General features: G+C 59.2%; 1 protein-coding gene across 1 annotated transcript in view; it reads left to right on the forward strand.

Annotated features, from left to right (window-relative positions):
• WNK2 (WNK lysine deficient protein kinase 2) overlaps window positions 1-21,003 on the forward strand; it is a 131,596-nt gene that overhangs the window by 19,466 nt on the left and 91,127 nt on the right. Inside the window, 2 exon segments of the mRNA XM_053907699.1 lie at window positions 18,062-18,234; window positions 18,406-18,626. Coding sequence (XP_053763674.1) covers window positions 18,062-18,234; window positions 18,406-18,626 — 394 coding nt within the window.

The following is a 21,003-nucleotide window of genomic DNA, read 5'->3' on the forward strand; positions in this document are numbered from 1 at the left end:
GCTTCCGTGGGAACGATGGGCCCTTTCAGGCTGCCCTGCGTCTGGGAGCAGAGGACCGGGGTCGCAATGGCTTGCTCCTTGGGCGGGGCAGGAACTGCCAGGGGCCCCACACTCCTGGGTGTTCTCGGCAGGTGCGCCACAGCTGATGGCCTTTTGGCAAAGGGTTTCTTCGAGGTTGCCTCTTTGGGGGAAGGAACACAGTGGGGGTGGGGCTGGGATAGGTGCAGTTGGGTGGAGGTTGAGTTACGAGGGTTTCCAGAGACCTTCGTCTGCGAGTGTAATTATTAATGGTTGTGATAACAGCTGCGGCAATTTCCCGAACGCTCACAGGCCCCGTGCTGCCATGCTTGGTCTCATTGAGGCCTGGCTGCAGCCGGAGGGGCTGACTTGTCCTTGGGGGCACAGGGCCTCCCAGGCCCATGAAGCCTGAAGGCTGTAAGGTCGGAGACGGCCTCCACCATTGGTCACTCCGAACCCCCACAGTGATGCCTCTGCTGGGGGAGGGTGGGCTGGAGCCCCTGCCGCCTGGGGCTGGGAGGACCCTTCCTGGGGGCCGTGTGGAGGGGGGCCGGGAGTCTGACCTGGGGGAGGCACTGTCCAGAGCCTGGAGCGCGCTTTGCCGGCGGAGCCTCCCGAGCTGAAGTCACAGCAGTGACACCAGCCTGGCGGGCAGGTCCTGGGTCCTTACAAGAGCAGGATGTGGTGACCTCTGGGAGGTGGACAAAGGGACGGATTCTCCAAGGGGCCCCAGAAGGAAGCGGCCCTGTGTAGATCACCTTGACTTGGCCGTGAGGCTTCTTTCTTGCTTCTGGCTCTCAGACTTGAGAGTGAGCGTGTGTTGTTTGCTGAGGCAGCCACAGGAAGCCATCCTGCCCCCCAGGGGGACAGCGTGCAGCCGAGGCCCCGGAGAGGCCACCCGGCTGGCCAGGCCGGGTGCTGGGCTCCTCGGGGGCAGGTGTGTGGTGTGGGTGCTGGAGGGGAGGGGCTCTGTTCACTGGGACACGTGGGCGTCTTAAGCGCCTGGCCTGGTCAGTGGGGACGAGGGGACGTTGGAGGGTGATGTGGAAAGGGTTCGGGACAGGGCCTGATGGCTGCGAGTGAGGTGCCCGCAGCCCTCCTGGGAACGGTAGCCTCCTGTGGCGAAGAGCGGCCTGAGGCCCAGGTCGGGCAGCTTCTGAAGGGCAGGGAGGCCTCTGGAGGGAGCCTGGAGCAGGGCCCATGGGGGCAGAACCTCCGGGCGGGCGTGGCTGGCCCCAGCACGTGGGCCCCTGGGCTGCAGGAGGACAGGCTCCTAGGCTCCCAGCTCCCATCCCGGGCCTGGCTCTTGGATACCCCTGTCCGCCCACCACAGATCTACACGTGTCCGGGGGGCCCCGAGGGGCCGGTAGCCCTCACGTGCCAGGTGGGGTCCCCCAGGGCCCGGGGCCCCCACAGCAGGAGGCAGGGAGTGTGGGAGAGGACCCTTCCTCAGGCCCCTGCTGGTGGTACAGTTTCAGGTGAGGGAGTCCGCTGCGAAAGGGGGGTCAGGCTGTGTCGCGCTGCCCTCAGACCCGCGCTCACGGTTGCGGACGGTGCCCCATACCGCCTGCCTCTCTGGCGCAGTTACTGTTCACACAGCCTCTCCAAAGTCTGTATTGCAGACCCGGGTCGCAAGGGATGGGCACGAGGGCCAGGGCTGCCCTGTGCTCTGCTGCTCCCTTCCCTTCTCACCACGGACCAGCCTGCCTCCTGTCCTGCCTCTGTCCCTCCCCCACCTCTGTCCCTCCCCCACCTCTGTCCCTCCCCCACCTCTGTCCCCTCCCCCACCTCTGTCCCATCTCTTACCTCTGTCCCCCCACCTCTGTCCCCTCCCCCACCTCTGTCCCCTCCCTCATCTCTGTCCCCTCCCTCATCTCTGTCCCCCCACCTCTGTCCCCTCCCCACCTCTGTCCCCCCACGTCTGTCCCTCCCCCACCTCTGTCCCCTCCCCCATCTCTGTCCCCTCCCTCATCTCTCCCTCCCCCACCTCTGTCCCCTCCCCCACCTCTGTCCCCTCCCCCATCTCTGTCCCCTTCCTCATCTCTGTCCCTCCCCACCTCTGTCTCCTCCCCCCACCCTCTGTCCCCTCCCTCATCTCTGTCCCCCCACTTCTGTCCCCTCCCCACCTCTGTCCCATCCCTTATCTGTGTCCCCCCCACCTCTGTCCCCTCCCCCACCTCTGTCCCCTCCCCCATCTCTGTTCCCTTCCTCATCTCTGTCCCTCCCCACCTCTGTCTCCTCCCCCCACCTCTGTCCCCTCCTTCATCTCTGTCCCCCCACCTCTGTCCCCTCCCCACCTCTGTCCCCCCCACCTCTGTCCCCCCATGTCTGTCCCTCCCCCACCTCTGTCCCCTCCCCCATCTATGTCCCCTCCCTCATCTCTATCTCTTCCGCACCTCTGTCCCATCCCTTATCTCTGTCCCCCCACCTCTGTCCCCTCCCTCATCTCTCCCTCCCCCACCTCTGTCCCCTCCCCCACCTCTGTCCCATCTCTTACCTCTGTCCCCCCACCTCTGTCCCCTCCCCCATCTCTGTCCCTCCCCCACCTCTGTCCCCTCCCTCATCTCTGTCCCCCCCACCTCTGTCCCCTCCCTCATCTCTGTCCCTCCCCCACCTCTGTCCCCTCCCCACCTCTGTCCCATCCCTTATCTCTGTCCCCCTACCTCTGTCCCCTCCCTCATCTCTGTCCCTCCCCCACCTCTGTCTCCTTCCCCCACCTCTGTCCCCTCCCCCATCTCTCTCCCCTCCCTCATCTCTGTCCCTCCCCCACCTCTGTCCCCTCCCGTACCTCTGTCCCATCCCTTATCTCTGTCCCCCCACCTCTGTCCCCTCCCTCATCTCTGTCCCTCCCCCACCTCTGTCTCCTTCCCCCACCTCTGTCCCCTCCCCCATCTCTCTCCCCTCCCTCATCTCTGTCCCTCCCCCACCTCTGTCCCCTCCCGCACCTCTGTCCCATCCCTTATCTCTGTCCCCCCACCTCTGTCCCCTCCCCCATCTCTGTCCCTCCCCCACCTCTGTCCCCTCCCCCACCTCTGTCCCCTCCCTCATCTCTTTCCCCTCCCCCATCTCTGCCCCCTCCTCCCTCTCCGTCTCCCTCCCCACCTCTGTCCCCCTTTCCCATTCTTGTCCCTTTTCCCTCATCTCTGTCCCCACCCCCCTGCCGGCTGGAGCCCTGTATCCATAGCAACAGTTGCTGCTGTGGAAGCTGGCGCCTGCTCCCTCATCCCTAGGGGAGGTATTTTTGGCACTGCGGAGAGATTTTATTTTATCTTTGGTGTTGACTTTTACTCTTTAAGTGAGTTCCGCTCAGGCAGAGCTGGGGCTGTGTTCAGGGAGGCCTCAGGGCTCCCCGTGGTTGCGTGGACACTGGCCCTTCCTTCCCCTGTAGACAGGGTCAGAGACGCCAGCTCCCGTGAGCAGCCTCCGAGGCAGCAAGCACGTCCCGAGGTCCACAGGGTGTTCGGGGCTCTGGGCAGTGACTCTGGATGCTGGGAGAGACCGGTGGTCACGGTAGTGGCTCTACAGAAGCCCCTCAGCCTCAGGGCTTAGCCAGTGGCCGGAAGGAGAGTTTCCCGGGAGCTCTGGGGGAAGTTGCTTTTTGGTGCCAACCGCGGCCCAGACCCTATGGGGAGCCTCGTGTGGTGAGATCCCACACTCTGCCCAGGATGAGGTCACCAAGGCCACCAGGTGGTCGTGCGTGTCTCTGCTGGGGGTCTCCTTCTGAGACACCTTCGTTCCCCTCGAGGCCCCCGTGGATGGCATGGCGTCCGAGGTCAGCTTCTTCCTTACCACGTGGGCCTCTTGCTCCTGTAGGGTCCGAGCTGCCCCACTGGCTGGTCCTGGTGGCTGTGAGCACAGGTGACCTCGGCGTGTGGCACTCCTTGGTGACAGCACCGTGACGGGGACCCCCGGGCTCTGCCTGGCCCCTGCACGCTTGGGTGCTGGGTGGGGTTGTTCGTGGGCCAGTGCTGGGGTCTGTGTGGGCCCGGCCCACCCTCAAGGAGTGCTGAGGGTGACGCGTGATGCACCTGCTGCCCGCAGGGAGGAGAGCCTCTGGGGAACAAGCCCAGTGGGGCGTGCGGCCCCTGGCCCCTCGGGGGCTCATCCACTGGCTCCTGGGCTTCCTGGGGGAATGTGTAATGGAGGCGGCTAGGTGTGCAGCACCGTAGGGTCGCCAGAGCATCTCCCTGACCCTCCACCTCGTCTTCTGCCTGGTGGGGGTGACAGCAGCTTGCGGGGGCCGGGGCGTGGGGCCACCCAGGATGCCTGTGCCTGGCCAGGCTGGGGCGTTCACATCAGAGGCAAGGCCAGCCGTGCCGGAAGTGCACTGAGGCCCAGCAGAGGTATTTCTGCCTTGTCATCATGGAAATCCCAAAGAGGCCAGGAAGTGGAACGACCATCCAGCCTCCTCTCTCTCATTATTACTGGGCACATCTTGGACATGAATCGACTCCCCAAACTCTCAATCTTGGGTGAACTCCCATGTGCAGACATCGAAGGTAGGGGGGACCTTGACCGCCACCCTCCAGGGAGGACCCTGTGTCCTGCCACTCAGCACACAGTGGGCGCTACAGGTGCACCCGGTGCCCAGCCGGCGATATAGGTGCACCCAGCGCCCAGCGGGCACTATACGGGCACTCAGCACGTGGGAGGTGCTGTATGCACTCTCTGCCCGCTTGCCCCTCTGCCTCCTTGAGCCAGAGAGCCAGCAAGGAGAGGCATTCGGGGTTTGTGGCTTTTACAAAATTGGGAATTCTGTCTCCGGGGAGGCAAACTCTGCAGCCATTTAGGGGACAGACACGCAAGGGGGCACTTGAGGAAATAAGCGCACGGTCACCTCCCCTGGGGGACGGAAGCCCAGCACAGGGGCGTGGCCGGAGGGCTGCTCTGCTTACAGCTTCGTGAAGTTCAGGTTGCAGAGAATCGGGGACACAGGAAGAAGGAAGCAAGGCCCCAGGCTCGCCTCCTGAAGGTGACCATTCTCCTTCATCGTCTGGTCCTCACCGTGGGAGTTTTATTAAACCCCAGCCTGGTGCTTTTCACCTGTGGCCCCACCTGACTCCCCGCTGTCCTCCGCGTCTGTACTATTTCTTGACAACCGTAAATAGCTGTGCGGTGAAGAAATGCCACACATGCCCAGCCTGGGTTTTGGTGGCCATCCCTGCAGGGCCAAGGGCGAGGGTCCCCGCGGAGCACCACAGCCTTCTGGGCACGCGCACCTCTGTGTAACGGTGTCTTTGCTTCTTCCTGAGAAACATCTTGAAGACACTAGAGGAAATGGGCTTCTCTGGAGGAAGAGCGCCCGTTCCCGTCACTGGGTCGCTTGCTCTGCGTGTCCTGAGTGTACATGTCCACACGTATGCAGTCGGGGGCTGGGAGGTGGGGGATCTGTAGGGATTGGGGGTGTTTCTAGGCTGTGCCTGGCAGAGGGAACGAAATCTGTGTCTGGCTGCGTAGCCGTGGGCAGGTGCTGCCGTTCTTGTCCAGTGAGGCTGGTGCGGGTGCTGAGTTTGCTACGGCCTCCGGTGTCCAGTTCAGGATGCCTCCCCCAGGCTCCTTCTTGGATCAGGGATGCCCCCCACGTCCGGTTTACAGAGTCGCAGGGATGACTGTGGCCCCAGAACGGGTGGCCTTGAGGGTGGCATAGCCTTGTGAGGAAGTTGATGATCTGTTTGTACAGATCACATGCAGTCTGAGCCCGGCCCTGACCTGGGGAGTCATGAGTGCCCGTGGCATAGGAGGGAAGAGCCCATCCGTGTCCAGATGGGCAGAGGACGCTTGAGGATGCTGATGAGCGAGGCTGGCACTTTTCTCAGTGCTCTGTGCCCTGGTAGGGGGGGGGTTGTGAGGGCGGCAGAGATGGGGCAGTAGGGCCCTGACCCATGAGTCTGGGGTGGATAGGCCCCGTGGGGCGTGGCTCACTGCCCTGTGCAGTGTCCGTCTCAGGGAGTGGTCCCCACCTCTCCCTGCTGAGCACCACCCCTACTAGGCTGCCGTGCTCCTGCCCGTGGGCTTGGGGAGGACCATGGGGTGTGTGAGAGGCTCTGGAGTGAGTGAGGCTGGATGAGCGGGGGCAGGCCAGGGACCACGTGTTCCTAGGGTCTGTGCTGGTGACTAGGGGTGCCGGCCACAGTGGTGCACTTGCCATGGTCAGTTGGTGAGGGGTGTGCCCGAGACCTGCTGTCTGCAGAGTGGCGCTGTGGGGGGGTGAGCTGGAGGACGAGCTTCGGGAACTCACCCCACTGTGTGTGTGCGCAAGTCCTGAGTCCCTGCAAGCCTACCCGTCTGGAGCACGTGCACTCCACTCTGAGATACGATGGCTCTCTGCAGCTGTACCAGCCACATTCCCAGGCTCCCACAGCCTGGCTCTCAGGTCCACATCTCTGGGCATCCTAGCAGGGAATGGGTGGAGGCAGGCAGGCCCTGCACTTGGGCAGGCCCCCCGCTCCGTCTCTGGGATGCTGAGGGGGGCCAGACCCTGCACCTGGGTGGGGAAGGGCCCCCTGTCTCTGGGATGCTGAGTGGGGCCAGACCCTCAACCTGAGGAAGGCACCCCCTGTCTCTGGGATGCTGAGCGGGGCCAGATCCTGTACCTGGATGGGGAAGGGCCCTCTGTCTCTGGGATGCTGAGTGGGGCCAGACCTTGCACCTGGGTGGGCAAGGGCCCCCTGTCTCTGGGATGCTGAGTGGGGCCAGACCCTGCACCTGGGGAAGGGCCCCCCTGTGTCTGGGATGCTGAGTGGGGCCAGACCCTGCCCCTGGGGAAGGGCCCCCCTGTGTCTGGGATGCTGAGTGGGGCCAGACCCTGCACCTGGAGAAGGGCCCCTGTCTCTGGGATGCTGAGCAGAGGTGGGGGGTGGGGTGGGGTGTTGGGGGTGAGGGGCAAGCCCTGAAGGCATCTGTTTGTTTACTAACTTAACTTATTCATTTGTTCTGTCTCTGTAGGGAGCTACTGAACTGAGGGATTTCATTCCCTCTTCCTGGACCACTTTGGGTTTTGGCAAAGCCAGCACAGGTAGTTGAGATGAGGAGGTTGGCCTTAGGTGGTTGTTAGCTGATCCGGTCGCTGTGCTCAGTGTGGTTTACCTGTCTGATGGGGTGGCAGTGTGAGTCCGCCCTCCGGCAGGGCAATGTCCAGAGAGGCAGTCCTCACCCCATCAGTCTGCCAGACAGAGGCCTTTCACTGAGACCCTCCTAACACTGGCCCCCAGGACTTGGGACACTCAGGCCCCTGCAGTAGCCTGTGGCCAAGGACACACATCTGGAAGCAGTGGGAGCGGTTGGCTGGGGCCACGTCCAACCTGCTAGTGCGGAGCCTCTCTGCCTTCTGGACAGCATCTCAGTTTGTGTGCCTCAAGGTTGAGATGTGAGGGCAGAGGTCATGTCCAGGGTCACCTTTGTGGGCCGGGTGCATGGCTATCTGGCAGGTCATGGCTATTGGTAAATGTTGGTCTCAAGTGAGAGATTCATGTAGGTGTGGAACAGGTGGGGGCATCTCACCCGCGAGGGTGTGAGCATCAAGGAGAGATCCCCTGATACCAGCTCTTTCGACTCCCAATTCTCAGGGTGTCAGACCTCGGTTTTACTGGGCTGCAGGGTTGGTCCCACCTGTTGGAGCAAAGACACCATGAGTTGGGGCAGAGAATCCCTGTGGGGTGTCAGGCATGGCTTGTCTGTGTCTCTGTCGTGAGCTGGGGAAGTGACTTTACCGTCATCCACCAGAGGAAGGGAGCCCACTGAGCACTGACCACGTTGGATTTGGAATTCCATTCTGATCTTGGGAGGGACACGTGCGTCATCTTCCCGTAGGTTATTGGAGCAACAGGATGGCTGTGCTTCTGTGTGGGCTGTAGGGTGGATGGTCAAGGGGGCAGGATGGAGGATGGCACACAGTAGGGTGATGCTGCAAGCTTGCTTCACCTGTCATTTTCTTTTACTTAACGTCACTGGGAATTTATAATTTTTGGTCATTATTTCATTGCATCCTTGCGTGTCTGTGTGGTGGTACATTTAACAGCTGAGGTGTGGTCTTGGACAAGTCTGCCCTGTAGTTTGGATGCACCGTTCTTAGAGTGGTGGGCAGGTTGGACTTTGCACTTGGGAGTTTGTCATTCATTTTCTTGTAAGTTTTACTTGTTCCACCTGAGATTATGACACGTATCTTTGACTTCTACCACATCCTGGGCATGTAAGGGTCTTAGAACACTAACCTCCAGCTACCCATCCCTACTTGCCTTTTGTGATGTTACTTCTAAGATTTTCTTTGTGTGTTTTATTTTGCCGTAATGTGCACGGTGTTTTTTGGATTTAACTTGCACATGGTTTATAGCACTTCTTGAATCTATGTCTGGATGTCTTGCTTTGGTTTTGGAAAACTTTGGGGTGTTATTTTATGCATATTGCTTTTGTCCCATCTTTATGTCCTCCTCTTCCGGAATCCCATTACACATGGGTTGGACATTTCCACTGTGTTCTGTGAGCTTTGTGTCTTCTTTCCTGTATTTTCCATCTGTTTGTATATCCGTGTTCCAGTCTATATATTTCTTATGATTTTACCTTCCAGTTTACTGGTACCATCTTCAGCTGTGTCTAATTTGCTGTTAACCCCATATATTGAGTTCCCTATTTCATTTCTTAGCTCTAGATTCCATTTGGTTCTTATTTCATGGATTTTAGTTCTGGTGAACCTTGGTTATCTATTTTCTTTTTTACTGAATTTTCATTTTTAATTTTTAAAACCTTTATTATAATTTCGGTATAGTTAACATGCAGTGTTGTATTAGTTTCAGGGGTACAGTATAGTGATTCAGCAATTCCATACATTATTCAGTGCTCATCACAAGTGCCCTCCTTAATCTCCATCACCTATTTAACCCATCTCCCCACTCCCCTCCCCTCCCCTCCCCTCCGGTAACTATCAGTTCTTTATAATTAAGAATCTGTCTCTGGGGTGCCTGGGTGGCTCAGTTGGTTAAGTGTCCAACTTCGGTTCTGGTCATGATCTCACAGTTTATGGGTTCGGGCCCTGTGTTGGGCTCTGTGCTGACAGCTCAGTGCCTGGAGCCTGCTTCGGATTCTGTGTCTCCCTCTCTCTCTGCCCTCCCCCTGCTTGCTTGCTCTCTCTCTCTCTCTCTCTCAAAAATAAATAAACATTACATAAATTTTAAAAGTCTTTCTTGTGGTTCAGTCGGTTAAGCGCCCAATTCTTGATTTTGGCTCAGGTCATGGACTCAATCATGAGTTCAAGCCCTGGGTTGGGCTCTGCAGTGACAACATGGAGACTGCTTGGGATTCTCTCTCTCCCTCTGTCTCTCCTCCCCTCCTCTGTGCTTGAGCGTGCCCCCCCCCCCTTCTGTTGTCTATTTTCTTAACTATACTAATCATAGTAATGTTAATGTCTGTCTGATGCTTACAGTATTTGGATCCATTGGGAGTTCGTTGCTACTTTTTTTTCTTTCTTTAAATTTTTTAAAATTAATTTTTTAAATTAATTTTTGACTGGCATGTTTAAAGCTTGTGGAGATATTTGAAGTTGTGGGTGATTTTGTCTTCTGCTAGAGAAGGTTTACTTTTGCCATCAGCAGATGCTTATAATAAGAGCAGGACATGTTAATCCTGTCTGGAATTGAACTGCAGTCTTTGTGAGGGCTGTTCTGTTCTGTTTCAGCCATTCTCCCAGCACTTAACCCTCCTGGAGGAAGTAGACTGAAAGCTTGGGTGTTCCCTGTCTGACTGCACAAGCTCTGCCCAGGGGCTCAGCTTCAAGTCTGCTGCATGGAGCTGGTGCTCTAAGGCAGTACTATCCTGTAAGAACGTAATGTGAGTTTACGCTTGTAATACTTGATTTAATGGCCACGTTGACACTGTAAAAATAACAGGTGGAATTCATCTTAATATTTTTCTTCTTTTTTAATTTTTTTAATGTTTATTTTTGAGAGAGAGAGAGAGAGAGAGAGAGAGGGAGACAGCATGAGTGGAGGAGGGGCAGAGAGAGAGGGAGACACAGAATCTAAAGCATGCTCCAGGCTCTGAGCTGTCAGCACAGAGCCTGACATGGGGCTTGAATGCAAACCTTGAGGTCATGACCTGAGCTGAAGTCGGACGCTTAACTGACTGAGCCACCCAGGTGCCCCTTAATATTGTTATTTGAGTCAATACATCCAAAGTATTGTGTGTTTTTTTGATATGTAAAATACGAGACTATTAACGAGGTTCACACAATTATAAATAAATTACTGTGTCTTCGAAACCTGGGATATATTTATTATACTTTGATGACATCTCAATTTGCAATAGCTGCATGATAAGCACTCACAGCCACATGTGACTCAGAGCTGTTTTGTTGGGCTGGATGTGGGGGGCTCCTGTCTCTTCACTGGAGTCAGACCGAGAGCTGGTGGCTCGTGTTTCAGGTGTGTGCACTGAGCACCTACTGTCCCGTCTTGATTTGGCCCCAAGGCTCTTGCTGCCAACTTGGGAGGAGCCGAGGCGTCAGTTCGTAGCACTGGGGCAGATGTGAGCTGTGGACCTTCCCTCACCCCCGGCTGCCCTCAGCCCCTGTGCATCACTTGCACTGGGTCTATCTGGTGGTGACCCCCTACCCCACCCCCTGGTCCAGCGGCTGGCCTGGAACGAGACCGTAGATGTTCAGGCCCGGGGCATACCCACTCGGGACACTGTCCTGAGGCCATTGGTGGCCAAAGCCCCTGCAGCGTGGCAACCGCTGGCCCCGAGGCAGGGTGGTATTGACTGTCCTGCCCCACCCATCCCCGCAGACACTGTCCTTGGTTGGGGTGTTCCACCCGGCTGATTGTGACTTCGGTGTGTCCACATCTGTCTTGAGGTGTCCTGTGGGGACGCGGCCTGGGGTGAGACTGTCCATCCTAAAAAGCAGACGTGGGGTGTGGTCTGGTGCGGGGCATGGCTGCTGCTTGGCCGCTGCCTGCTGGGCCTTGGGTCGCCTGTGCCCAGGGTGGACACTCCCCCAGCACGTGGGAGCCCATGGGGGCGTGGCCGCTGGGTTTCCCTTGCCGGCTCGTACATTTCACACTGTGATGACCCTCTTCTCCAGGCCTGGGTCCCAGGGTTAGAGCCGATTCTTGACTGTTGCAGTCTGCTGCCCTGGCCTCTTCCTTTCCATCGTCCCACCGCCCTGGCGGCCCCATACCCTGTTCTCCCTTGCCTGCCTACTTCCCAGAAGGAATGGGTCCTGGGAGATCTCTGTCCTTTGCTGCCATACAGAGGGGACAGGGTGCAGCCAGGCCACGGCTTGGAGTTGAGACCCTGTGGCCGGCCAGGAGGGGCCAGCTGGACAGTGGAGTGCTCACTGCCCCAGACCCCATCAGGGAGGCCTGCTCAGGCCTGTGTCCAGAGGAAGCCCATCTTGGCCACATTTGCCTGCCAGTGCCCAGGACTGTCTGTGGGGCTGGTTCAGGTCTGCCCGGTCCATGTGAGGCCTGAGGTCCTCAGAGAAGTTTTGTTGGGTGGAGGCCTAGGGGTGGGCACCACCTGGGGGTGGGCTCAGGCTTGCCCAGCGCATTCCTGCCCCTGGGTGTGCTGTGCCCCATGGATGCTGGTGGCGGCACGTGGCCGTGTGCCCACATAGGCCTTGATTGCTCCCCACCCCCGATGGCTTCCCTCTGTGGCCTGTCTGCTCTGTGAGGAGGGTGTTGAAAGGTCCTCCAGCTCCTGACCCAGGGCCTTGTCGGAGGTGGGGCAGAGGCCTTCACCCCCCCAGGGTGCCCAGCACTGGGGGCCCATTCCTGAAAGTGACCTGCCAAGCTTTTACCGGGGATGGGGGCTGCCACCTGCACCCACCCTGGGCCTCACCCTCGTGGCCAGTCTTGCCCAGGGTGCAAAGCGACATGAGACCCCAGGGAGGATCCAGGGATGGGGACTATTGTGGACAGGGTGACACAGCCCACCGCGTGTCCATGGAACTTGGCAGAGGCCCTGATGACAGGGACACCCCTCTGCTGGCCGACCTGAGCCCGTGGTGGATGTGATCAATGCCAGTCTGGCCTCAACCTGGTGGCAATTAATGTTTCCTCGCAGGCCATGGCTGGTGACTGGGACAGGGCCCCCCCACGGCTTGTAGGAGGTGTGTTCAGTACACTTGTTGTCTGTGTGATCAGTTGGGCACCACCGACTCTTACGGTGGCTCAATCCTGAGGGAGGACGCGTGGCCCTCAGAGTCCATGAGCATAGGACACAAGAACCCAGAATTGCAATGTGTATTATTTTACGGAGGCGACGTGTGGTCCGGAGATCCCGGGACTTTGGTGGAAGGCTGTGGCCCCTCAGGTCTGTGGGAAACGCAAGCCCACGCTGGAGTTCCATTCGCCTGTTTCCAGAACGGCTGAGGAGACCGTCAAATTGCACGGGAACCATTTCAAGCAGTGTTGACCGTCATTGTCCACAAAGTGCTGGCAATGACACACGGCCTGTATGCTACTTCAGCCTCTGGGGACAGTTTGGATGAGCGCTTGTACACGTGAGGGTCCTGCAGGGGTGTGGTGGGGCGGCCACCTGGCTGCCATGGTGCTGCCTGTTGGGGGACGGGTGGGCCGCTGGGAGGCCTTGGACGAGCTAAGGCCCAAAAGGCCCTAGTTTTGAGTGGCTCGGTGGCTCCACTTCCCCCTTAAAAAAAAACAGGATTATTTACAAACGCAGGGAGGGGCCAGCAGCCGGATTCGCAGCCTCCTGGGGTTCTGGATGAGGACACCTGCTGGCCTGCACTGATCGTGCCCACTGACTCTGCCCGTGCCGACCCTGCCTGCTGACCCTGCCCGCTGACCCTGCCCACACCGACCCTGCCTGTGCTGATCCTACCTGCCCACCCTGCACCCTGCCCACACCGACCCTGCCCGAGCTGACCCTGCCTGCACCAGCCCTGTCCACTGACCCTGCCCCCCCAACCCTGCCCACACTGACCCTGCCTGCTGACCTTGCCCGTGCTGACCCTGCCCCCCCACCCTGCCCACACTGACCCTGCCCGAGCTGACCCTGTCTGTACCACCCCTGTCCACTGACCCTGCCCATGCCAACCCTGCCTGCTGACCCTGCCCACACCGACCCTGCCCGAGCTGACCCTGCCTGCACCAGCCCTGTCCACTGACCCTGCCCACACTGACCCTGCCTGCTGACCTTGCCCGTGCTGACCCTGCCCCCCCACCCTGCCCACACTGACCCTGCCCGAGCTGACCCTGTCTGTACCACCCCTGTCCACTGACCCTGCCCATGCCAACCCTGCCTGCTGACCCTGCCCACACCGACCCTGCCCGAGCTGACCCTGCCTGCACCAGCCCTGTCCACTGACCCTGCCCCCCCCACCCTGCCCACACTGACCCTGCCTGAGCTGACCCTGCCTGCACCACCCCTGTCCACTGACCCTGCCCATGCCGCCCCTGCCCACACTGACTCTGCCTGCGCCGACCCTGCCCATGCTGACTGAGCTGCAGGGGGCCCTTCCTGCTGCCTCTGCGCTTCCTCCCTTTGGTGGCAGCCACTGAGAGCCCCTCACGTTAGTAATGATGCTTTATTGTAAACACGCATCAGGAGAAGCCTACGCTGGCTCGCAGACTGTTGTTTAAGATGAGTGAGGTTGAGGAGGTACTTGGTTTAAGAGAAGGGAGTTTATTTTTAAACCTGCAGTGAACGTGAGAGGGAGCAGGTCACTGTGGGAAGAAGGAGAGCATCGCTGCTGCCGAGGGGGGAGCTGCGGGGTCCAGAGCCGCCAGCCTCCTGGCCTTTCCTCGGGGGCCCCTGCGGCCGCCTGCCCTGTGCTGATGGAAACCGCAGGCAACCCGAGTGGGTGCCTTCTTCTCTTCTCCGCAGGCCACAGGGGTTCTCCCCTGGCACCAGGCTGCCCCGGCCAGCGCCACCCACCCCTCCCATCACCCCGGTGGTGGCACAGTCTGGTAGCATGTTGGAGTGCCCCACCCCAGGCCTGTCCTGCGTGCCCAGAGTCGCAGTGACCATCTGGTGGCCGAGTGAGGCACACAGATGTCCGAGCTCTCCCTGTGTGGAAAGCACCCCAGGGACGTCCTGACCCCACACCACTTCAGCACCGCCGCAGCAGCCGGGGTGGAGCCTGCCTCGTGTCTTCCCATGGGGGCCGGGGACCCTCGTCCTGGCTCAGCTGTCCCTTGGCACCCATCCTGGGCTGATTCCCTGACATGGGACCCTTCTCAACAGAGATCCTTGAGGCTTTCTTTTGTTTTGCTTTTTAGCCGAATGGGGCTGGAGAGATGGCCTGTGCCAGGTTGTCACCCCAGGCCTCTGGCTTTACTGATCCTGGGCACTGTCCTGCTGGCTGCTCATGCCCCCCACCCCCTGCCTCTGTGCCCTGTGTGGATGGATCTTGCCTGGGCTCGGGGTTGCCAGGCGGCTCTGCTCCTTATAAGGCTGGCTGGGCTTTGCCTGGCTGAGCAGAGGGCTGCAGACACCCCCCCCCCCCTCCTCCCGCAGAGCAGGCAGGGACCCCACCCCCCAAGAGAGGACTGTGACCCCAGTCCTCTGGGTCACAGGACTTCACCTCCTGCCAGGGAGGCTGTTTGGGCAGAGCTGGTGACTCCCAGGTCGTGGGAGAGGCTGGTCGGACCCAGGGCTGTCCTCCTCTGGTCACCTGGCTGCCTGCTCCTGCCCAGGGCTGTCGTCCATGGCCCACTAGGCCCTTTTCCTATAGGGGATGAGACAGCATCGTCCCAGGGTGCTTTTATCCTTTATCTGATGGGCTCCCACTATCTTTGGGGGTGTCTGGTGGTAGGAAGCCAGTGTCAGCAACCTGTCCTCTATGTCTGGGAGGGGTGAGCTGTCCAGCCAGATGCCAGCCCATGCAGGACTAGGGGCCTTCCTCCTGCCCTGCTTCATGACCTCAAGGCGTCCCAGCACATCAGGATTGCATCCCAAACAGTGACAACATGCCCGGTGCCGGGGTGGCTCTCCCTCCACGGAGGCTCTCCCTGCGTGGAGGGGCTGGTGTGATGGGGCTGCCCAGCGATCAGCCCGCAGTGCCCGAGGACCGGGGCCTGCTCTGTGGGGCTGCCGGGCAGCGCTCTGAGGATACACTGACTGACCTTTTCAGCTATCAAGCAGTGTGTGTCAAAGTTAAAAATAGCTGGGTGGCTTGGAATATAAAGGAGGCTGCTCCCTCCCACCTCTGGGCCCTGAGAGGCCCCATCCTGGAAGTCTGACCACATTCCAACCCCGTCTTTGACCTCGTACCTTTGGCATAGGCGGCGCCCTCCTCTCCCTCTCAGGGCTGGTTGGTTATGTCGTTTATGACACGAACTTGCTATCTCAAATTGCAGTGAGATCTTTCATTTCTGGTGATTGATGCTGATACATGGCAAACAGGACACACGTGTTAACGATCCTGAGCGTTTCCTCCAGAGTCAGTGACCAGAATGGGTGACACTGGAAGCCTGGCCGGTGGCGGAGGTGGGGAGCGCGCCGTGGGCCCCCGTCCTCCTCCCTGATGCAGGCCCCCCTCCCCCACACGGCGTGGGCCCCTGTCCTCCTCCCTCACACGGGCGACCCCCCTCTCCCACGCTGTGCTGGCCCCCATCCTCCTCTCCCATGCGGCACGGCCCCCCTCCCCTACAGGGCTCGGTCAGGTCAGCGGCCCCTCCGGGGCTGCAGGCCAGCTTTGCCATGCCCGCTTCTGCTGGGCAGTGCTGTGTTGGGGGCACTGCACTGTTCCTGCAGTGGCCATTGCACCTAGGTGCCCACAAGGAGCCTTTGGCTGTTGTGTGTGGGCAAGTAGGTCTTTGGGTGCGCGGCTGGCCATGAGACTCCAGGCCGGGTGGGCACTCTGAGGGCCGTGTCGCAGCCGATGCTGGCCCCCGGGCCCACGGTCCTCTGTAGGTGGGAGTTGCCCCCTGGCTTCGTGGAAGGGTCTGGACCAGGACCGGTTTCCTGTTTTTCTGGCCCCGCACCCACTGCTCCCTAAAGGTCTCTCCTCTCAGCTCTGGGGGCCGCTGCTCTGCTGTCCCCTCCTTCCTGGGACTGGCTGTCCTCCTGCAGCTCCTATCACACGTTGTCAGGGCCTTCAGCTGTTCGTGTCCCTTCATGGTTCCCTTCTCTTGCTCTCATTCGTTTATTGGATGTTTTCACTTTAATTTTTTATATTTGAAAAATTAAGCTATTACTTTCATATAATGAGACTCAGATCTTATGTGGTGGTGCACGTGGGGCAGTGATGTCACGGTGGCCTGCTGGTGCGCGTGGGGCGCGCCTCGGGCAGTGATGGGCATTTTCCTGGTGACTCAGGATGGCGAGTGCCTTGTCATGTGCTTGTTGGCCACCTCTTCGTGTTTGTTTTATAGAATTGTAGGAGTTCTGTCCGTGTTCTGGATAGAGTCTCATGTCAGGTATATTGTGGAAGAGTTTCTCCGGTCTGTAGCTTGATTTTTATTCTCTTAAGTAAATTTTCATTAAAAAAAATTTTTTTTAACGTTTTATTTTATTTTTTGAGAGAGACCGTGCACACAGGAGGGTGTGGGGAGGGGCAGAGAGAGGGAGACACAGAATCCGAAGCAGCTCCAGGTTCCGAGCTGTCAGCACAGAGCCTGATGCGGGGCTCGAACTCACGAATCACAAGATCGTGACCTGAGCCGAAGTCGGCCGCTCAACTGACTGAGCCACCCAGGAATCCTGTAAATTTTCGTTTTTGATGAATGGAGCATGTTTGCGTGTTCTTGTCTGGATTAAATGCTGAATTTTTTGTACTCAGTGTTGTCATCCGATCACAGAGTATCTTCTTTTTGAAATATGGAGCCTTAATTTGCAGAAGCTTGATTGTTCCTTTTTAAGGATCTTGATTCTTCCTTTTTAAGCAGAACGGTGCTCTTATTTGTGTGTGTCAGCCGCTTAGACCTGGTGAGCACAGGAACTAGATTTCTTGAAGTCGCCTCTGCCCCTGAATTATTTGTTCTTCTGGGGTCAGCTGTGTGGACGGCCCTCCCAGTACTGCCCTGTGCTGGTGTCGTGCCGCGGGTCCCACGTGTGCACAAACAGGCCGAAGAGGGTTTGTCGGGGGCAGGGCTGGTGGGAGGGAATCCCTTGGGGTGGAATTTCTTCACCAGCTGATGGCCTTGTCCTGATCCCGGGCCCCTTTCCTCTCAGGGTTGGAGGGCATCTGCTTGATGTCTTCTGGGGTCTTTCAGGAAGACGAAGAGTCTTGGCCTGTGTGTTTCTTTTCAGTTCCAACTCCCCCTGTCAATCCTCATTCACACACTTCTCAAAACTCACTGTTCCGCGTCCAATTGTAGAGGCCTCTGTGGGAGTCATGGTGGGAGGGCACAGGTGTGGGGAGATGGCCGCGCTGGGGCCCGCAGAGGTGAGGCTCCGCGTAGGACGAGGCTGGAAATGACATCAGCTTTGTGCTGAGAGCCCACCGGAGTGGTTCTGGAAGGGGCCGGGCGGCGGCAGATGGGGGCAGGGGGTGCAGGGAGGGCGCTGGAGGGAGTTCAGATGTGGCGAAGGGCGCGTGGGCAGCACCGCACAGGGACCCCTAGGACTGGGAGGGCGGTGTGGCCGTGTCCCATGAAAAACTTCAGGTCGTGTCTGCCGTGCCCTCCAGCTCTGTGGGGCCTGGCGCAACTCTGGTCTCTTGTGAGTCTCCTGGTTTCCCAGTTTTCCTCTGCTCCCTGGTCGAGCACCTTGAAGGTGCGTGTGAATTGGAAGCCGGCTGAGGTCTGTTCTGTGGCAGAATCGGGTACCGAGGGAACGAGACCTCAGAGGTGTTTTTTGGGAGAAAGTGTGTATGTGCTGTGGTGTGGATTTTCCGCGTGTCTCTGGCTCCCAGAGATCCTTCTGCTGGGGTCTCAGTGCAGGCAGTGCCTCATCCAGGGCCACGAGGCTGCGGGGTCAGGTGTCACGGATGTGGGAGGACCCAACAGAGGGACTGGGCCGAGCCCTCTGTGGCCCTGGGCCCCTCCCTCTGGTGCACCCTGGGCACAGGGAGCCGTGAGGGTGCAGGCAGGTGCCAGCCGGGCCCCCTGGCTGGGCCGAAGGCCCTTCAGCCTGTGTGTTTCTCTAGGACCGGAAGCTCACCAAGCTGGAGAGGCAGCGGTTCAAAGAGGAGGCCGAGATGCTCAAGGGCCTGCAGCACCCCAACATCGTGCGCTTCTATGACTTCTGGGAGTCCAGTGCCAGGGGGAAGAGGTGCATCGTGCTGGTGACCGAGCTGATGACCTCGGGGACGCTGAAGACGTGAGCACGCCCCCACCTGCTGGCTGCATCTCAGGGTGGGCCCGGTCCGGGCGCAGGGGCCGCGGTGGCTCCTGTGTCCCGGGGCCTCTCTCAGCAGCGTCCCCGTCTGGGTGGTGGATACGTGGCCCCCTCCCGCGGGAGCCGCAGGTGAGCCGCGCCCCCCGCCCGCAGGTACCTGAAGCGGTTCAAGGTGATGAAGCCCAAGGTCCTGCGCAGCTGGTGCCGGCAGATCCTGAAGGGGCTGCTGTTCCTGCACACCAGGACGCCCCCCATCATCCACCGGGACCTCAAGTGTGACAACATCTTCATCACTGGGCCCACCGGCTCTGTGAAGATCGGCGACTTGGGCCTGGCCACTCTCAAGAGGGCGTCCTTTGCCAAGAGCGTGATCGGTAAGCCCACGTCCTGGGGCCCGGCCGTGGCCTGGACTGCGTGTGGGGGCGTCCCTGGCTGTGTGGGTCGGGTGGAGAGGCCAGCTGGCGCCCGAGGGGCCGTGGATACGCAGCGGCAGGGAGGCCTCGATGACAGAGGGACCTGGGGCTTTGTGGCTGGTCAGGCTGGGGCAGGTGGGGAGGTGGTGGGTCACGCCAGGCCATGAGGCCCACGAGAGGGAGTCTGGGGCAAGCGTGTGGGGGCACTGAGGCTGAGGGATTTGGTGTGGGTGCTGGTTTGCTAGCCTTTCTTTCCATAGGTGGGGACACAGGACAGACAAGAGGGTGACCTCAGGGCTTTGCAACCTCATGGTTTTGACGCACACTTGGGGACAGAACTTGGCCTGTCTGTGGCAAATGAACCCTCCAGGAATCTGGAAACTTCTCTGGCAGGGCGAGTGGGTTTGGAGCGTGACATCTGGAGCAGGGCAACTGCATGGGGTGTCCTGTGGACAGGGGCCGCCAGCAGCTCTGGGGAGCTAAGTGATGGGGTGGGGGGCCGACCTAGGCCTCAGTTTCTCTTTCTGTGAAATGGGTGGGACAGGCGAGGGCCTGGCCGGGGGGTCCAGGGCTGCAGGGAGCGTGCCTCTGAGTGGCTGGTGGTTTCCGGGCAGGTTTTATAGATTTGGCCTCGGGGGTGGGGTGCCTGGTGAAGCCCCCTGGGCTTTCTCTGGCTGGCGGCTCTGTCCCTCTCAGAGGCGGGCTGTCAAGGTACTGGGTGGTGTGAGGGGGGATGTGAAAGCTGGGCGTTTCCAGCAGGCACATTGGGCCCCAAGCCCCGCACAGGGTGCCTGGTTCTGTGGGGTCCCTGGTCATCTCAGCTTTGGCTCAGCTGGGGCCCAGGAAGCTCCAGACTCATGGGGAATGAGGGGTGATTAGCACATGTCCCCAGCCCCGAGCAGCCAGGCCCCTTCCTCGTCAGAGGACACAGCTGTTGGTGCCCAGGGCATCTTCAGGAACACTTGACTGTGGACCCGCTTCTGGTGCAGCTGTCAGAGGGGCTTGTGCAGGCGTTTGGGTTTGCACTTTAGATGCAGCCCACTTTGGATGTCTCTCGGTGGCCTCCAAGGACCTGTCCACTTGCTTGGTGGGGGCCCTGTGGAGCGGGACCTGGGGGCTCTGTGTCAGCCAGTGGGAAGGGGGTGGATGGATTGGGTGAGAAGGTCCCTAGAGCCCAGGTAGTGTCCTTATTGTAAACATTATGGCCACGGCCTCTTGAGGCTGTGTGTACACACAGCTGTGGGTCACGTGTCCCTTGTGGGCTTTGTCTCTGAGAGCCACCCGGATCTGATGCCATTACCACTCTCACGCTGTGTTTATGTTGGCCGGGTCCTGAGCTGGTGCTGCCTGCAGGCATTCATGGCCATGGTGGCCAGGATGCAGGGAATGTGGGGCCGTGGGGGCCAAGGAGGTGCACAGGGCACATGTGTGTGCATGCCGGGGGGGGGGGGGCACACGCGTATTATTTTCAACACGCAGGTTTGAATGGCTGCAGTGAGAGGAAAGAGAAGATAGTCTGTGTCTGTGGCCCAAGCACGTGTGCAAGTGGGCAACCCCGACCTGGCTCTGCACTGCCCCCTCCCCTGCACCCACACCTCCCATGCCCACCCTGAAAGGCAAGGTCTGGGGCCTTGGGGGGTTTCTTTCGGAGCTGCGTTCCTGGTTGCGGGGGCCTCAGGAGAGACCGGGCCACCGCGGGGCTCGTGTGGGGCCTCGGGGTGGCTATGCTCCCAGCTTCCTGCCGGAGCCCTGGACTGCCTTCCCTCTTCCCTGGTACACATGCACGGCCAAGTGCAAACGTTTCCTCCAGTCAGTCATGTGCCTCAAAACCCCAAAAAGAAGAAAGTATTCCTAGTAAAAGTTCCCCCTGACTTCTCTGTCCACCCTCTTCCCGTTATTTCTGATCTGGAATCTCTGAGAATTCTTCCCACGTGTTCTTATACACGTAGACCCGCAGATAGTTCCTGCTTTCGCCATTTCTTACCCAAAAGGTTAACTTTTTCGTTGAACATATAACATGTTAATCGAAATTCGCATTAACGAGAAAAAGTTAAACTTTTGGGTAACCTATCTGTCTGTATCCCAGAGATGGCCACGAAGACAATTGATGACCCCATGTGTGCTTTTTTACATAGTAGTTTGTGCTGTTCTGCGGGTGCTTTTTAAAGAAAGTAGAACATTTTCAAAATGTCAAGGTCAAGGCAGTTGAAGAGGTGTGGAAGCCTCATTGAGGTTGATGTTCAGTGCTCCCCTTTGCTTTGTGTTCGGCTGGGTACTCAGTTGGACCTATTTTACAAGACGAGTTTGTGATTTGTAACTTTTTTTAAAAGTTTATTTA

Source organism: Panthera pardus, unplaced genomic scaffold (assembly GCF_024362965.1).
Source record: "Panthera pardus isolate Hobbes unplaced genomic scaffold, ASM2436296v1 HiC_scaffold_20, whole genome shotgun sequence".
Classification (NCBI taxonomy): domain Eukaryota; kingdom Metazoa; phylum Chordata; class Mammalia; order Carnivora; family Felidae; genus Panthera; species Panthera pardus.